The 16128-nt window shown below is 38.8% G+C and overlaps 1 protein-coding gene across 8 annotated transcripts in view; it reads left to right on the top strand.

Annotated features, from left to right (window-relative positions):
• Nucleotides 1–16128, top strand: part of UBE3D (ubiquitin protein ligase E3D) — an 88772-nt gene that overhangs the window by 36070 nt on the left and 36574 nt on the right. For all 8 annotated transcript variants that reach the window (XR_010388271.1, XR_010388267.1, XR_010388268.1 and 5 more), the window contains one exon: nucleotides 15948–16086. Coding sequence is in view for 2 of the 8 variants with exons in the window: in XM_026121072.2 (XP_025976857.1) it covers nucleotides 15948–16086 (139 nt within the window). In the remaining 6 variants the exon portion in view is untranslated. The remainder of the gene's footprint in view (nucleotides 1–15947; nucleotides 16087–16128) is intronic.

The following is a 16128-nucleotide window of genomic DNA, read 5'->3' as shown; positions in this document are numbered from 1 at the left end:
TTTTAACTAGGTACAGATTTCTGGAGGATTGAAGGGTTGTTTGTGGAGGCGTATTTGCATGCACGGAGGAAGCCTGATGGATCACATACTGGCTGAGGACAGGGAGAAAGGGGCAAGGAGAAAGCTGTTCATCCTAAATTTGCAATTAGGATGCTGTGAGTTTTCAAATGGACTATGGGATGTTAGTAAAATCTCATTTGGGGCACTTATGACCAATATTTAAAAAGTTACTGTGCCAGTTTTAAATCAACTTTAAGATTATTTTTAGGAAAGGAAGTTGTGGGCTTGGCTGCTGTTTTTATTTATCTTTTTAGGATTCAGGTGGTCTTTATATCTGACTTGTAGCTAGCTGCAGCTGATATTTTAATGCCAGTGTTCTGTACTACCTGTGTGGAGTGGGACTCAGTACAAATTTTGTTGCAACTACATAAGTGAATAAGGAAAATGATGATAAAAAGAAACTGTTCCAGAAAAATTGTAGTCTCGGTGGTAAAGGAAAAATATGGCTTGCGTAAAAGCTTTAGTAATTAGGCTTTTGTTTGGCAGTGGTTTGACTGAATGAGTATGTGCTGTTAATGAATTCTCAGGATCACCTGATTTTGTGATTTGTGGTATTCCTTACTTTGCTGCAGGTTCTTGTAATTAAATTGTGAAATACTGAATTTCCTTCTATTCTAAAGTCAGTACATCACAAAAAAAGCATCACATGACTTCAAAGCAGCAAGCTGAGACTTTTTTGTGAACTGTGGTTACAGCTTTTATTTGTACAGCAGGGTAACTTCTCCCCTTTGGATTCAGGCATAATGTTCTGGAGTGTTTGGTATTTGTGCATACTTCTATATGGAATATCAACTGTACTGTGGAGATGATTTAGTTTTACCCAAAGGTTTAAAAATCAGAGGCCTGAAAACATTTTCATCTATATGGTACTGAAAATGCATTTCAACTTCAGAAATGGGCTCAGGCTTGGTATAATAGACCTGAAAAAGGGAATTAAGGTTTATGAAGCATGTGCAAATCTTCATGTGGCACGGTTAGTATGAGTAACCTGCATGAGGACATCAAGGCAAGTGCTCTAATGCTGTGGTCGTGGAAATTTGGAATATCAGCTACAGGGCAAGAGGAACACTGTGCCACCGTTGGTTGCGCAGAACATCAGTTCATTAAACTTTGATTTGATTTTTTTATTTAAATTTTTTTTCTTTGCAGCTTCCTCAGTTGATTATTCTGAGGAAGTAAGTTTTACTATTTTTTGCTAGTCCAGGGCCTGAATGCACACCACTTCTGGTAGCGTTAGGTCAGGGTTTTAAAGACTCCTTCCCTCTGGTACTGCTACTGGTGTTCAGGCTGCTGGTTGATCTGACAGTGGTGGTGAGGAGCAGGGGGAAGCAGGCAGTTGGAGAAACCTGGTGGGAAGATACTGGCATCTAATGTGAGTGCAGCTCACATCATTTGCCTTGAAGATTCAGCAGGGGTGCATGACTGAAGCAGGCACTTGGACTTGACTGAGGATGACTTGTTTAAGTGCAGCTCTGTCCTCATAAGTGATAGCTCAGCTGTGTGCCCTGGGGGTTAGGGGCTGTATTTTCTTTGTGCCGCCTAGTGCCATGATCCCCTGGTTTGTGGCTAGAGTCCTTACTGGGGCGTAACTAGAGTAACTGCTAGTATTGTGTCATGGCAAAGGGATACCACATTGCTCACAGGGTTTGCTGCCTGCCCATGGGACACACCACCTCTCTGCTCCTCTCCCTTCACTGGCTAGATAAGGAATTTAGGCAGATTGTCTCACTTAAGCCAACCTTGCTTTTCAGTCGCAGCATTAGCTTGGGTTGCCTGCTGAGGTTACTGTCCCAGCTGTTTGCCCTGCCTTGGCAGCACAGGCAGCTGAGCCACTTTTCAGTCAACTCCTCAGCCGCTGTAATTCAGAGCATATGGTTGAATGGAGCTGTTGCCAATTTTGGATTGCTTTAAGACATTGCACTGTCAGCTGTGGCAGTTCAGGAAATGAGTGATAAGCAGGTCAGGCATCTAGGCATGGATGACTGTTGGGGGGCTCTGTCTCCATCAGCTATTCCATCCCTGCTCATCAATCAGGTCATTGGGTACTTAAAACTGGATGGTGTGATTACCTCCCAGGGTGCTCACAATGCACAGACCCAACATGTTGTCAGCTTAGTAGCGTTTAAACTTTGTGTTCTTTTTTCAGCTTTAACTACTGGGGTTTTTTTTAAACCTTGATAAACCTCTGCATTGATTTATCATAATTGGATCTATAAATCAATTTCTAATGGTAGACACATGAATTTCAACAATCACTTCCCTAAGGCCACATTAGTCAGCATGAGCTCAGGCTGATATGTAGACAATTTTTTTTTCTAAACTCAGAAGGAAGTGTAAAAATTTTATGATGTTGCTTTAACGAGGCCCACTGGGATTTGGGATTATTTATCTTAGCCCTTATTAAAGACAAAAGCTTTTCTATGTTTAGCCATGCAAAGCAAAGCTTCTCTTCAGACAATGCAGTGCACTTTAAAAAGGAAGAGAATTTGATAAAAGCAGAACTGAAATCATGGAGAAAAGTATGAAGATTCTTTCCTCTATGTTCTGTTACCCCAAAGCCAAGGTTAGTATTATTAACAATTAGTATAAAAAGAAAAATGTAGTGACAATACCTCTTGAATGTTAAGGCCATTTTACTATATTAGGAACCAGCGGTGGAAAACTGTTACCATTTTTAGAAGGAAACTACTTGTGACACTGAAGTAAAAAGCAGAAGATAAAAGAAGTCTGCCTCATTCCCTAGCAGAAGGATTAATTCCCCTGTACAATTAATATGATTTTCTAACCTCCTTCTTCAGCATTCAGATTCTGATGTCCCTTTCATCTTGTCACACACTCTTCTCTTTTATAGGTAATTTTTGCTCGTGCATACCTCTGTTGGGACCTCATTTTAGCATCCCCCTACTGCCTTCTTCTGGGAAAGTATAGAAGGAGAATTAAATGGAATGTGTTTTTCTGGGGTACTATATTTTCAACTCCCTCTTGATTTCTTTCAGCAATCAGGAAACGAAAGAATTTCTAAGGGCTTGGAAATGACAAATCTGGTCTAAAATTAAATGGTTCAATTAAATTATAAAAATTGAGGCTAGAATTTTTAGGAAAAGGATTTTACAAGAAGCCATAGTGTGACTGGTAAAAAGTTACAAAAGATTACATTTTTTCCCCTCCTTTTGGGAAAAACTGAGCAATTTCTGTATATAGAAAGTTTATACTCTAAACTTAAATGCACTCTCTGCTTCAAGGAATTAGCCATTCCTCCTTGTTTCAAAAGTTATACATTGATAAATTCCCATGCTATTTCATTCAATCCTCCTGTGGGAAACGTTCTACCATTTTCATTCTCAGTGTTTGCTGTTTTGAATTAAGTCTTGATTTTGACTTACTCTGCTTCTCTGCCAGCAATTCAAGGCTAATATGTGAATTCCATTCTGTAGATCATTCAGAGGGGCTACTGAAGCATCAAGAGAAAATGATGTTGCAGTTTCTTCCCACATTCTGCAGATGTGTCCAGATCTCATTGTATAGGGCATTCTAGACTGAATCTTTCCTCAGATTTAAACTCTAGGTAGCACAAGAAAAATCCCTAATGCTGCTTATTTGCTGTAATTCCTTAAGGGTGTATGTTACTCAAGAGAAGGTGGATTTTATATGGTGAGTGTCAGAAGCCTTACTGGGAACTGTGACTGGGAAAGTACACTTCCTCTTCCTTGCAAAGGCCCCCATTTATCAAGGCTTTCTTATGGTACAGCTTTTCAGAGCTTGTTATAAGCTTCCTTTGAAAAAAAATTAAAATCATTTGCAGGGTTACTCCATGCAGGGCAGGCTGCAGGTAAATTAGCTGTACAACCCCAAAAAGCATTGAAGAAAAAATGTAAGCCTGAAGCTTATGTTTATGTAGGTATTTAGACTTACATTTATGTAAGCCTGAAGCCTGTAAACTGGGCAGATATTCCCATTTTTACAGCAGTGACACTGAATATTCTATGAAGGGATGTTTAAGCATAGATGTTTGAGATTATTTATTGAGCTAATGCTGCTAACCTTTAAGCAGCATGTGCATCTGTCTTTCTACTGTATAGGAACAACAGGAGTGCTTTATCTTGCCCATTCTCTTTTCCCTTGTGGTAAGTAATGGAAACATTGTATTTGAACATCATTGTGTTCATCGCACTTAATGTAGAGTGATTTAGTCTGGATACAAAATTCTTGAAGAACAACCTTGGTAGAGACAATCTGTAAATCTGATGAAGTCCCAAATAATTTTCTTTGGTCTCTTGAATTGGACTTTTTTTCCCTGCAGCATCTGTGAGATTTGAGATTCTATCAGTAATGTGTATTGTAACTAGGCACACATAAGAGGTTAGTTGCTGATACTCTGTAAATATTTTAATCAGATTTACCACTTTGGAGATCATCTTGTATTTGTTTTGGGTGAGTGAACTGAGATACTCTTGAACTGACTTCAGTGGTATCTTTGTGAGCAAAGAAGGGCTTGCAACAGATGAAATTGAAGAATCAGTCAATCACAGTTGAAACTAGAAGTGAAATAGCTTGAAATAATTCTTGAGCTTGCATTTGTGATGTTTGGAATTGTTATAGGAGGTCCAGAATGGTATATATAGTTATTGTCTTTAAATCTTTGAAATCATATACTAATTTCTTTTGAAATATACTTATTCATAAAATTCTTTTGCTAAGGTTGTGCAGTTTGGTCAGCTGTCCCCATTTTCATTTTTGTGGGAACTTTTATTCCTCTTCGAAAGCTAAGATTTCTTTACTGTTCCTGGCTTTAAACTTTTCTGATGAGTCCTTGAATATTCCTTGAATAATCTTTTCATCTGCAAGTTGATTGGAAAAACTGTAGTGAATTAGAGACTAGTCCTCTCTGCCCCTCACGGAGTCTGCATAGACTGCTCTCAACGTTTCTAGAACCATTCATACTAAACTAGTTAAAGAATTTAGCTTTTGTGTCTGAGCTGCCTTGCCAACATTTTGAATTATGGATTCAGGCTTTCTGATTGCCAGTTTTTCAACCTTTAACATTTTACATAGTGCAAAATAGTTCTCAGATATTGACGGTAGCATTTGTGCATAGGGAATCTTAGTGGTTTGGTAAGGTGCCCTTGTGTTTGTAACAAGATACTCAACACTTGTCTTATGTTCTGCTATTAATAGAGTATCACATTTTGATGATTTTTAACTTAAAAATGCTGTAGTTCCATTAAGAGTTGCAAAAGCACCTCTGGAGAATAGTGTTATTGGTAGCATCCTGGCATTCAAAACTCAAGACATGCTGATAACAATAAATATGTGTTGATCCTGAGTCTTCCTGCTGTATTTTGATTGGAGATTCTAACCTTTGGGAGGAAAAGGAGGGAGAGTCCATGAAATCAGTCCTCTATGAGAGTTTGGTGAAAACGTAGCCCAGGAGAGAGCAGAGAAATGTTGCATGTGTTTCCTTTGGGGCTTTTGTCTAGCACCAGGATGCCTGCAGAGAGGCTGAGAGATGATATGCTGTGTCAGTGTACACACAAGTAGAAGGAGGCCTACTGCATGTGTGGAAATATCATAACAGGGTTTCCCAATCCAGTGAGGGTAAATAGAGGGGAGCCAGCAGAGTTGTTGCCTGATTTTTTTTTTTTTTTTTTTGGCTGTACCAATAGCAAGGTAGTGCTCGTTTGTCCATGATGGCATCATTTTAAACACACTATCATAGCATCTGAATCCAGAAAGGTTCCATAAGTTCTTAGCGTTGTTTAAAAAAAAAAAAAAGAATACAAATATATATTATTTCTCTGGGTGGTGAAGTATATGTGACAGTACTCTGGCTGTCTTGCTGGTTACTCACACCTCCCTTCTCCCACCACTAACTTTAAACACGTTGAACAGCTTTAGTTAAACTTAGAGTAAAAAGTCTCAATGATATTTTTCCCACAACTTCTGTGAAACAGATGGCTACATAGAGGAGGGCAACCTTGTTAATGCCCCTGCTGAGAAATAGCTATAGGCTGAAAACAACTTTTAGAAGACCTTAGAGAATCCATTGAGGAAGACAATCAGTCCATAGGAAGCCAGATGTTACTAGTCCCATGAGCAGGTGGAACTACTTCCTTAAAATTACGTGACCCCTTCAAGTGTGATCTGTCTTAAATTACTTTGCATTTACCATGGAGTAACCACATTCCCATCAGCAGTTGTTATGGAGTAGCTATTACACAGTACTACTTTACTCTACAGCCATAGCATGCACTTCTAGTCTTCATGAAATGAGTGCTGTATGAGGAGGCTTACTCCCATTTGCCCAGTTTGGAGCCATGGCCTGTATTTTCTGCATGCCTGAAGCATATGATGGAAGAAAAAAAAGATGGAACCTCAGAATTTGAGTACTCCATTAATACATGCTGGGAAGGGAAGCTTTTTATTTCCGTGGTGTTGTGGCTCATATTTCATAAGAGTATGTGACATGGCCCCAGTCTGGATTTTAGCAATATGCCAATAGCATGCTGCTCTGTGTCCTTCGCATCCATCCCAAGCACAATAGTCTACAGTTATTGCTGTATGTTAGGGAAATAATGAGCCATCTGTTCTAATTTAGAATAAGATGTATCCAGGAAAGAATCAAGAGGTGGTAAAGAGGAAGAAAAGTATTTTGAGGAACTGTGTCCACTGTGGTGAATTGTTCCTCAGCAATAGTCTGGCTATGGCATTCTATTGCTCCCAGGCAAAATTAGTGGAAATCTTTCTACCTAGGATGCAATAAGTAATTCAAAAGTTTCAGCTTAAAACCCTAGCATAGCCATTAAATTGAAGCGACACATTCTAAAGCATTGTCCATGCAGTTTTGATGAGAGTAATTTGCTTCTCTTTTTAGTGGGAGCACATTGCTTCGCTGCTGAGAAGTCCACAATTGCATTGTACTTTGGAGCTGTGCCAGCAGTTTTGCATGGTGTAGGTGTTCAAGAGCAGTGACAACAGACTTCAGCCAGTGCCCAGCAGGAGCTAAGCTGTGTTGTCGTGTTTTTGTCTGAGAACTGAATTAAAACAAAGTGTGAGCTGCTTTTGCACCCAGCTAAGCAAAAATGATGTAGGGAATTTTTAAAAGTGGATTCAAGAAAACACAGTGTAAATCTGTTGAATTCTGTCTTCCAGGATTTCTATTTTGTCTACATATACTCGGGTGTCACAAGCCCAGAGGGAGCTCAAACTTCTCTATGGATTTGTGTTCCTCAAGGTCAGATGCTCTAAAGCAGAGCTATATTGTAACTGATGAAAAATTTCTGAAATTTTTTACTTTTATAGCTTCTGTTTTTGCCACAAAATGTTGATTTTGCAGATGAATGAAGAAAGAATTTTCTTCTCTATATGCAGTTACTGTTATGGGTTGGCTCTGTGCATGCAGCTGCCTGTGGTACCTTTTTGCATTGTGGTGTTGCTGGTAGAACATGTCCTGGGAAGTACCAGGCAGGCTTGGAATTTTATATCCAAGGTCAGTTCCCTCAAAATTCCTCTTTTTCTTCATTCTATGACTGCCTATTTTTGCTTACCTGGTGCTCAAACTAAGTAAGATGATAGTGTCTTAGCTGTACCCACTGGCCATCTGGAGTGTCTTCTGTGCATGCTTTGAGTACTGTCATGAATTTTAAGTATGGTATATTTGTATGGTCCTGCACATCTAGGTGGCCCATTGAACATAAGTCTGCCTTACACGTTGTTGCTGGTTTAGCTTTTCATATGTTTATTTTAGGTATTACGAATCATCAGTATAAAGGTTACGGTCAAGTTGAACACCTGCTAATCCAGCCCTGTGATGTTTAACCTTTATTACAGTGACTTGCAGCTGAATTTCTGTTTTGTCTTCTGCAGATACTGTACAATTGGGGCTCTTTTGCAGTGGGATGAAAATATTTTATGATTGATAGGATTTACAACTTAAAATCAGTGCTTTTGAAATTGCATAGCAGCCAGCTGGAGGAGGGAGGGCAACGCAGAAAAGCAGTTAGGGCACAGCAAAAAATCTTTGGTCCAGAGAAGTATGTTGAGCATTACTCTGAAATTATATGCTCCAAGGCAAAGCTACTTCTGGAAAGGATTGAACTCTATAGATTTATTTCCATGCAAGAAGTTGCAGTAGGTGGAGATAGCTTTCTGTGCTTCAGAGGAGTAATCTACTTGTAAACAACTATATCTGTGTTGGCACGATATACGAATGCATTTGTTTGGTTTTCTGTTTTTCCCCTTTTCCGCTTTAAGGCAAAAAAGAGTTCCATGGTCTAAACACAGGCCTTATTTGTGCTAATAAAATTTTTGAAGAAGTGCATGAAACCCAGCATAATTGTATTTAAGTAAATATAGGAGGATTGAGCCTAATAAAAATGTTGGTGGGCGTGCAATTTAAAAAAAAAGGGGGGGGGGGGAAGGAAAAGAGAGAAAGAACTGGACCTGTACTTTACAGGTTGAGATAGGCAGCTTTAATTTCTCTCTCTGATTACCCTTAAATAATTTAAAATAATTGCAATATGTTAAGAAGTAGTAGAATAATTTAAAATATAAAAAGAAAAGAAAATGAATGTAGTTGAGATTCACCTGCAATCATCTGATGCAAACAAAACAACTTAATGTAGTATCTTTTAGCATGAGGTATTTGATTTGTTTTCCAGTTAGAAATGAGAAAATGACATGTAGACTCTGTTTTAAATCACAGAAGCACTCATTGGAGCAAACAGAATAATTTTACTTAAAGGGCCCTTTGAAGTGTTACAGGAACATTTGATACTTTTTATGTAAGCTGTTCTGAAAGATATTATGGCAAGGAGCAGATGGTACTCTGGTGAGGTTAAATTTGAATTTTCATCATAAGCCTTTCCTATTAGTATTAAATAACTTGTCCTTTTCAAATGGTGACACACTGAAAGTTCAAGCAGGACTCTCATTTTGTAGGATAAGATGTTTCAAACCTGCTGAATTGTCTCTATAGTGGATTTCTAGATAACTTGTTTTTGGCTAAACTCCAGAAGTACACAGTGGCTCAATTTGAAATATGTATTACCCAGAGAAAAGAGAAACTCGTAATAATGGTTGAGTATATACATAATGTGTGTATGTGTGTGTGTGCACGTGTGTGTGTAAAATGTATGTATCAGTGACTTTGTAAGGATGCTTTACAAGAGAGAATATTTAAGACTAAATTCACAGATACACAAGCGTTCTTCGTCTTGTCTCCGTAGTGATTCCATGAAAAAACTTAAAGTTTAATACTTAATGGATGTAATCCGATGGAGCAAGGGTCCAGAGTTTTTCTGTTGTTGGCTACTGTGGTCAATTGCACTAAATATAAAATTGCAGCTCGCCATGTGGGTTCCTGGATTACGGCTCTCTGTCTTCCTCCTTCTCTTGGTATGTTCTGCTACTCTTGCCCATCTTCTTCTAAGGACACCAGTGGGTCACATTTCCATTCCTCCCTGCATTGTATCTTAAGAAAGATTTAATATCTGTTGATTTGGGATACCATGCAATTAGTTAAGATCCCAGGGAAAGTTTGTTTGATTGAAAAATCAGTTGACACTCCCAACTATAAAAAATGAATAATGAACTGCATTAGAACAAGACTACAGATGACTGTTTTGGAAGAGGAGCAGTGTTTCGATTCTGCGAAGAAAGTTTTTCTAAAGGAATTTGGTGTAGGCTGTGGAAGCACTGCACTTCTTAGTATTCCATGTTATTTAAATTTTGGCAAGAGTTTAGTAGCTAATGACTGTGCATTGATTTTTATGTCATTTTCAGATCACTGCAAGGATAATTAAATTTTAAAAGTATAAATAACTTAGCCTTCTGGCATATTAAGTATATAGGCACATCATCTACCATAATTTATAATTGTTTTTAGATTAAATCATTTTTAAGAATAGTTATTTAATTTAGCAAGTCTGTCCTTTGGTTCAGTAAAGTCATCTGTCATTTATATCGGAGCTGTAGCTTGTGGAAGGAGCTGCTTTAACATTCAGTGAACTCTGAGAGTCAGGGCTGAGCCTCTGTCAACTTTTATATCAGATTTGTCAGCAAGGCTGTGATTGAACAAAACACTGAAGCCATCACTAACTTTCATTAATTTCCTTCAACTGTTTCATGGCATTTGGAGCCTAAATGCAGAGCGTATTTACTTAGGTCATAGCTACTGGAGGCAAATTAACCCAGTGCTTTGGTAGTAACATTGAGAAGTGCTCCAAGTAAGAGCTTTTTCATTTTCCAGTTTTGATCTACTTAGCCTGCCCTAGGTTAATGTATTTATAGAAGTAGCCTGGTAAATCAGAGGTGGTAATGGGGATTTTCTGCAAAGGAAAAAAGGGCTTACCTGACACTCTTCAAAAGCAGACTGTTTTGTCTGCTCTCTGTTCCTGAGATGGTTGTATTTTGAAAGGAATCTTATCCATGGTGGAGGATGATTGTCACAGACAAATGGCCTTGGCATTAGCGGAAGAGGTGAGAACTCAGCTTCTTTTGAAAGAAATGCCATCTGGTGAAAAGGGTACTGCAGTTTCTCAAAATCTTGTAAGAATCCCTATGATTTTTCCTGGCTTTGAAAGTTAAAAAGAGTTCTGTTGCTTCACTGACATGCTGTGAATATGTATTTTTCATGAAGACTTAGGGCATTATGGGCAGGTTCCACGACCTGATGGGTGACTCTGCTTGTCTGCTCGTATGTAGAGACAAGGAACTATGAAATAAATGATTTGTGATTTTTTGATATCTCAAACCTTGCTTTTAAGGACAGGACTTTCAAATCATACTCTGACTTATGCAGACATTGCAGCAATTCAGGGGGCATAGATCAGTTCCTTAATGAGCAGTGGAGAGGTACTGTTCCCTGAACAGTGAATCGAATGTGCTCACCTGAAAGCACTGTGATCAATTACTTCTGCTGCAGGTTTTGAGCACTTTCATCTTTAGTCTCATCTGGATAATTGTTTCCAGTTTTGCTCAACTCTGCACTAAGAACTAGTTGGTTAAATTTCACAAAAGACTTGCTGATAATTCTTAAATCTGGGCAATTCCAGTTGCCCTGGATTTTCCTTTATTATCATTTAAGTAGCTTTGAAAATATCCTACTGTTTGATTTTGTTGGTTTTTTTTTTAATTCTTTCACGTATTCCTACAGGAATCTCACTTTCTTAGCTGTATTTCTTTGGCTGATTATGGGAACGTGACAATGATATGCTCTAAACTTCTTCAAACAGTCCTTTCCTTAGAGCATTGAAAAGTACACAGGGGAAAATAGTCTTAGCCTTTCATCTTTATTTCTTATTTGTTTTGAATGCTGAATCTTAAAAGTTTAGCACTTAGCATGACATAGCTGTTTTATACCAGCATTTAGCACAGTAGCCAAATATGTTCTCACTTAAGTAGAATTTTACTCTATTCACTGTATTGTATTACTTCCTTTCACTACTGGAATGTATGCTAAAAGCACATTAAGCAATGTGATTAGTATTCATCACGTGGTTCTGTCATTCTCAGAATCAAAGTTATACGAAAGTCTTATTTATGTCACTTAATACATTAATCTTATGTATGTTTATTGTATTTTTGTGGACGAACCTAAGGTATATCTTGTAGTTGGAACAGAAGGGGTGAGTTTGAAGTATCACTTTAATCTGTAGGGACTGCATCTCAAGTTCCATTTGTCACCAGAAAGAGCTCTGATTTTTGCCCTTATTGGAGATAAGTTTTGTTTTCACCAACCTGTCTTCCCAGACCAAAACTGCATGAGATTTTTTTTTTCCCCCAGTAGTCCTTAATCCAGACAATGAAATGCATTGAAGTAAAAGGACCAAGTCTCTCAATCTGGCTCATGCATTAGGAGGTATAAGAGGCTGAAAAGAATGTTTACTCTGTTTATAGTAGCTGATGTTGCTAGAAGGAAATGTCATGTTATTGAGTTTTTGTTAATATCGTCTCAAGTAAACATTGCTTGTTTGTCCAATGTGAGTTATGATGATCACCATCAACTGCTTTTTTTCTGTGGTAACTCCATAGATGTCTCTCCACTACTCAGACACCCATTTTCAGGAAAACGTGAAACTTCTCAAAGCCTAACATATGTGAGAGCTTAAGAAAATTTGCTTGAAATAGGCTAATTGCTTCAAAACTCCTGGGAGGGGAGGAGGATAGAGAAACAAGGGAGCAAATGGGGAAGATGGACAAACAGGCGCAATGATTAGAGTGATTAGGGTTTTCCTAATGATGAGATTGCTGGCAGGCTTAACTGAATTATGACAGTTTATAGAGGTGGATTTAATGTCCTGTGAAAAAAATCACTTTGACATGCCCTTTTCTTAACTCAGAGCCTGTTCCTAGCTTGGACTGCTTTATTATGTTTTATTACATCTTGTTGTTTTAAAGTTTGGTTTCTAAACCTGACTCGCATCTCCTTCAAACACTGTCAAGATGTCAAGGTCAATATTTAGTGGTGAGCTTTTATCTGTCACAGAGTCAGTCCAAAATAGATACGTAGTCTTTCGCCCATGATGATTTAGGGAATCTGTGTAGAGTTTGTGGATTGTGTTTGGTGCTGAGGCTCACAGTGTTTTTGTGTTGGACTGGAAGTTCCAGAAGCTCAAGGCGGCTTTGCCGTGTAGAAAAATTGAATGTTTTCTTAAGGAGGAACACAAAGTAACATGAGTCACTGTGATTAAATTATTTCTGGAGGCAGAGCTCTGTCTCCTTCACCTCTACTAACCCTCACCTTCCTCTAGCTGATAAGTCTTCTTACCTCCCCTATCTTCTATCAGCCAGTTTAGTAAGCTCTATGCTCTGGGAATCGTCCTGCCTCTTGCCTTTACTTGCAAAAGGAGCAGGCTTGGCTCAGTTTTCTCTTATGGGGGCTTAGAAGTGAGGATTCATTTCTGAGTAAAAGTATTAGGAAGCAGGGGAAGAGAGCACATGCAAGTCCTACCAGCAACCAGAGTTGCCCCCCACACATCTGCGTCCTGCTGGTTTCTTTCCAGTCTTCTTCCTCAGACCTTGCAAAAGCGTCTTCCCACAATTTGCCCTGTCTTAAAGTCGATTGGATTCTTTTCTCTTTTTAACGACCAGGACAGCAAAATGCAGTTTTGTTTACAGAGCTGAGGAGCTTTCAGCCAGATCTGAATGTTGGCATATGGGGCAGTTCCAGGAGGAAGCACCATGCTGCTGGGCTGAGGTGTCCTCCATGGGTGCTCGCTCTGCTGAGGAGTGCTCCCAAGCTATCTGCCTCTTTTAGTAAATAGAAACAAGCAATCTCCTCTCCTGTACTGGAAGTGAGACAGCTTTCTTAATACAGAGTAAAGACAGGCTCTGTAAAACTAAGATTTAAAACTAGGTTTTTCTTTCTTTTAAGGCAGAGATTTTTTTTTCTTCCCTCTACAATGAAGATTACAGGAAAAAAAAATTTTAATACTCCTGTGAATAAGAGGAGTGAAGAAGAACAAAGAGGCATATGGTCTAATAAACACTAACTGCCCACAAAAACTTATGTTAAATGCTACAAAAGCACAAGATTTAAAGACCAATTCAGAACATGAGTGTTCTTGGACTGGTAAGTGCTAGAACACATGTCATTTGTTTGCTCTAAAGGAATACACTGGAATTGTTTCAGGATGTACTGCTAGCTAAGCCATTAATAAACAAGGATTACAATATAATTAAGTTAGATGTCTTTATGGAAACAGTCCTTCCCCACAAAAAAAAACAACAGTCACCAAAACAGGCCATAGGGCAGTGTCAGTGTTGTAAAAGTTGGACTTTAAAATAAGGAGGGAGCTCCAAAAGATCCGTAAGTCAAAACATGAAAACAGAATCAGGATCCTGATTCTAAGTAAGTGCTAAGTTGTAATGCACATCACCCACAGTCTTTAGCTTCTCTTACTGTGTTTGGAGGTGCCTGCACACTGCTGTATTTAGACTTGCTGACCTGTGAAAAATGGAAAGCCCCAATTTTGATAGCTTCACCTGAATTCGCTTGTATCACCAGACAGGCTTATCAAAAATGTAGAACAAAGGCCTAGTGAGGGACGTATAAAGGTAAGTTTTTAATCATAAGTGTGGAAATCAGGTTACAAAAAGGTAATGAAAGGTAAAACTCAATTCTGGATTACACTTAACAAGATTCCTTTGTTGCTGGCTGCTCAGCGCTTGTCATCTACAGCTAGATGTTCTCCCCTGGAGCATCCACAGGATCACTGAACCACTCAGCACGGCCTCTCTTGGCCTCAGCCACCCAACTATTCTCCTTAAATTTCTTGCTTCCTTTTAATATACAAAAAGTATCTGGGGCTTAGCTGAGGGCTTTTACCCTTCAATAGTTAAAACGCTCCAGGATGTCTTCTGAACTGCTCACCTTCCTGTCCTACCAGACACTTTGTGTGTGGTAGCTTTAAGCAGCTTTTCCAGGTCCAGCTGAGTTGGTATAAGTGTCTTAAGTTCTTTCCAGTTACGTCTTACACATTATGAAGGCTGTTACTGTGCAGCAGGCTTTGGCCTCTGTTCTTTGGTATGGTATCAGCTATGTGTGGAGACCTTATATGATGTCCTGCCATTAAGAATGCCAGAAGCTGCCTAGCCCAGACAGCCTCCCTCCTTCTCCTTCCCTCCAAACTGTTCAAAGCTCCCTATGTCACAGGACCCACTCACTGTGGTGAGACCTGAGAAAGACATGGTATGTTTTGTAATTTAGAAGTGATAGGATTCTCTCTGTCTTTTATTGTGGATTTAGAAAAAGAATAAGAGAAAGCACTCCTTTTTTAAGGAGGTAGAGGCACCTCTGACCTTGTGTGCGTTTTGGGGCTTCCTTCTGTGTATTGAAACAGAACTGCATTCCTGCTTACCCAGAGATAAACAAGGAAAGAGGAGGAAACAATGGTTAGGAAAGAAAAAGCCAATTAAAATTCAGGAGGCCAGTTTAAGACAAACGGATGCAAGAAAGTGCAAATACATCCGCTCTTTGAAAAAAGATGTGAAAATTTTGCTAAGTAAAACCTCTGGAAGATCTAAGAAGGGGCTAGGAACAGTTAATAGTGGGAGGATATGCACAAAAAGCACATATGCAAGCAGGACTTTGAAGAATATTAGTGGGTTTGATAGACTTGCGAGAATGAGAACCGTCCAGATACTGTGAGGAGAATATTTGCTCAGTTTTCATCATGGTGAATGTTGGGGTGATGCCTACTCTTTTAGATGCTTATAAAAATTCAACTGTTTCTAGATGAGACACTAAAACAAGCTGGTGAGTTCAACAGCAGCAGTTCAGTCAGTTTGAGTAATATGTTTCCAGAAGAGCTGGAGGAGTTTAAAATGAAAGCTGATGCCAAAATTATGTATTGAAATCTCCAAGTCTTGGACATAGAGGAGTGGCAAACGTTGTCATTGTCTTCCAAAGTGATACTACCTGATCTGAGAATCTTGCTGTGGAGTATGGGATGCTAGCTGCTTAGCTACAGATCTGGATCACTGATCAATCTGACTTCTCACATGAAGGAAGAAGCCAGTCTGATGAACAATTGCTTATGAATTGAGCTGATCTTGCTGAACACTGTCTGATGGGAAATTGCCAGTGGCAGTTGAGATTTCATTCAGAAATATTATTCAAACTTGGAATTAGAAACATGAGTGGATTGTTCTGATGTATGCTAAATTTTCCTGTCACATGATGTATCTTTTTGTAAAATTGGTGGTAAGAATGAAGTACTCTAAATACAGCTTGTATTTTCAGCAAAACATGCTTATCAGTGGCTTTTATGGGGAAAATGTGAAGAGAATCTTTTATCACAAACTACACCACATTCTAATATTTATTTGGAACTTAGGTTTTAGATGTATTTTAAGAGAATTAAAAAAATTTTTTTTTTAATTTACAGCCTTGCTGATGCATGGGAAAATGATATTGGAGTTCATCCTTTAACATTTCCATCAGAAACGTGTTTAGAATTACTGCTAATACTGGGTTTGAGTACCGCCTCTCTGCCACCTTCACTTCGCTGCATGAACTCTTTCCAGGTAAGGAAGTGCTGTTTTTCAATATAAAGGTGCTATTTCTAG

The sequence above is a fragment of the Dromaius novaehollandiae genome, chromosome 3 (genome assembly GCF_036370855.1).
Source record: "Dromaius novaehollandiae isolate bDroNov1 chromosome 3, bDroNov1.hap1, whole genome shotgun sequence".
Classification (NCBI taxonomy): Eukaryota; Metazoa; Chordata; class Aves; order Casuariiformes; family Dromaiidae; genus Dromaius; species Dromaius novaehollandiae.
Note: the sequence above shows the minus strand (reverse complement) of the source record. Positions and strands in the feature narration are given on the sequence as shown.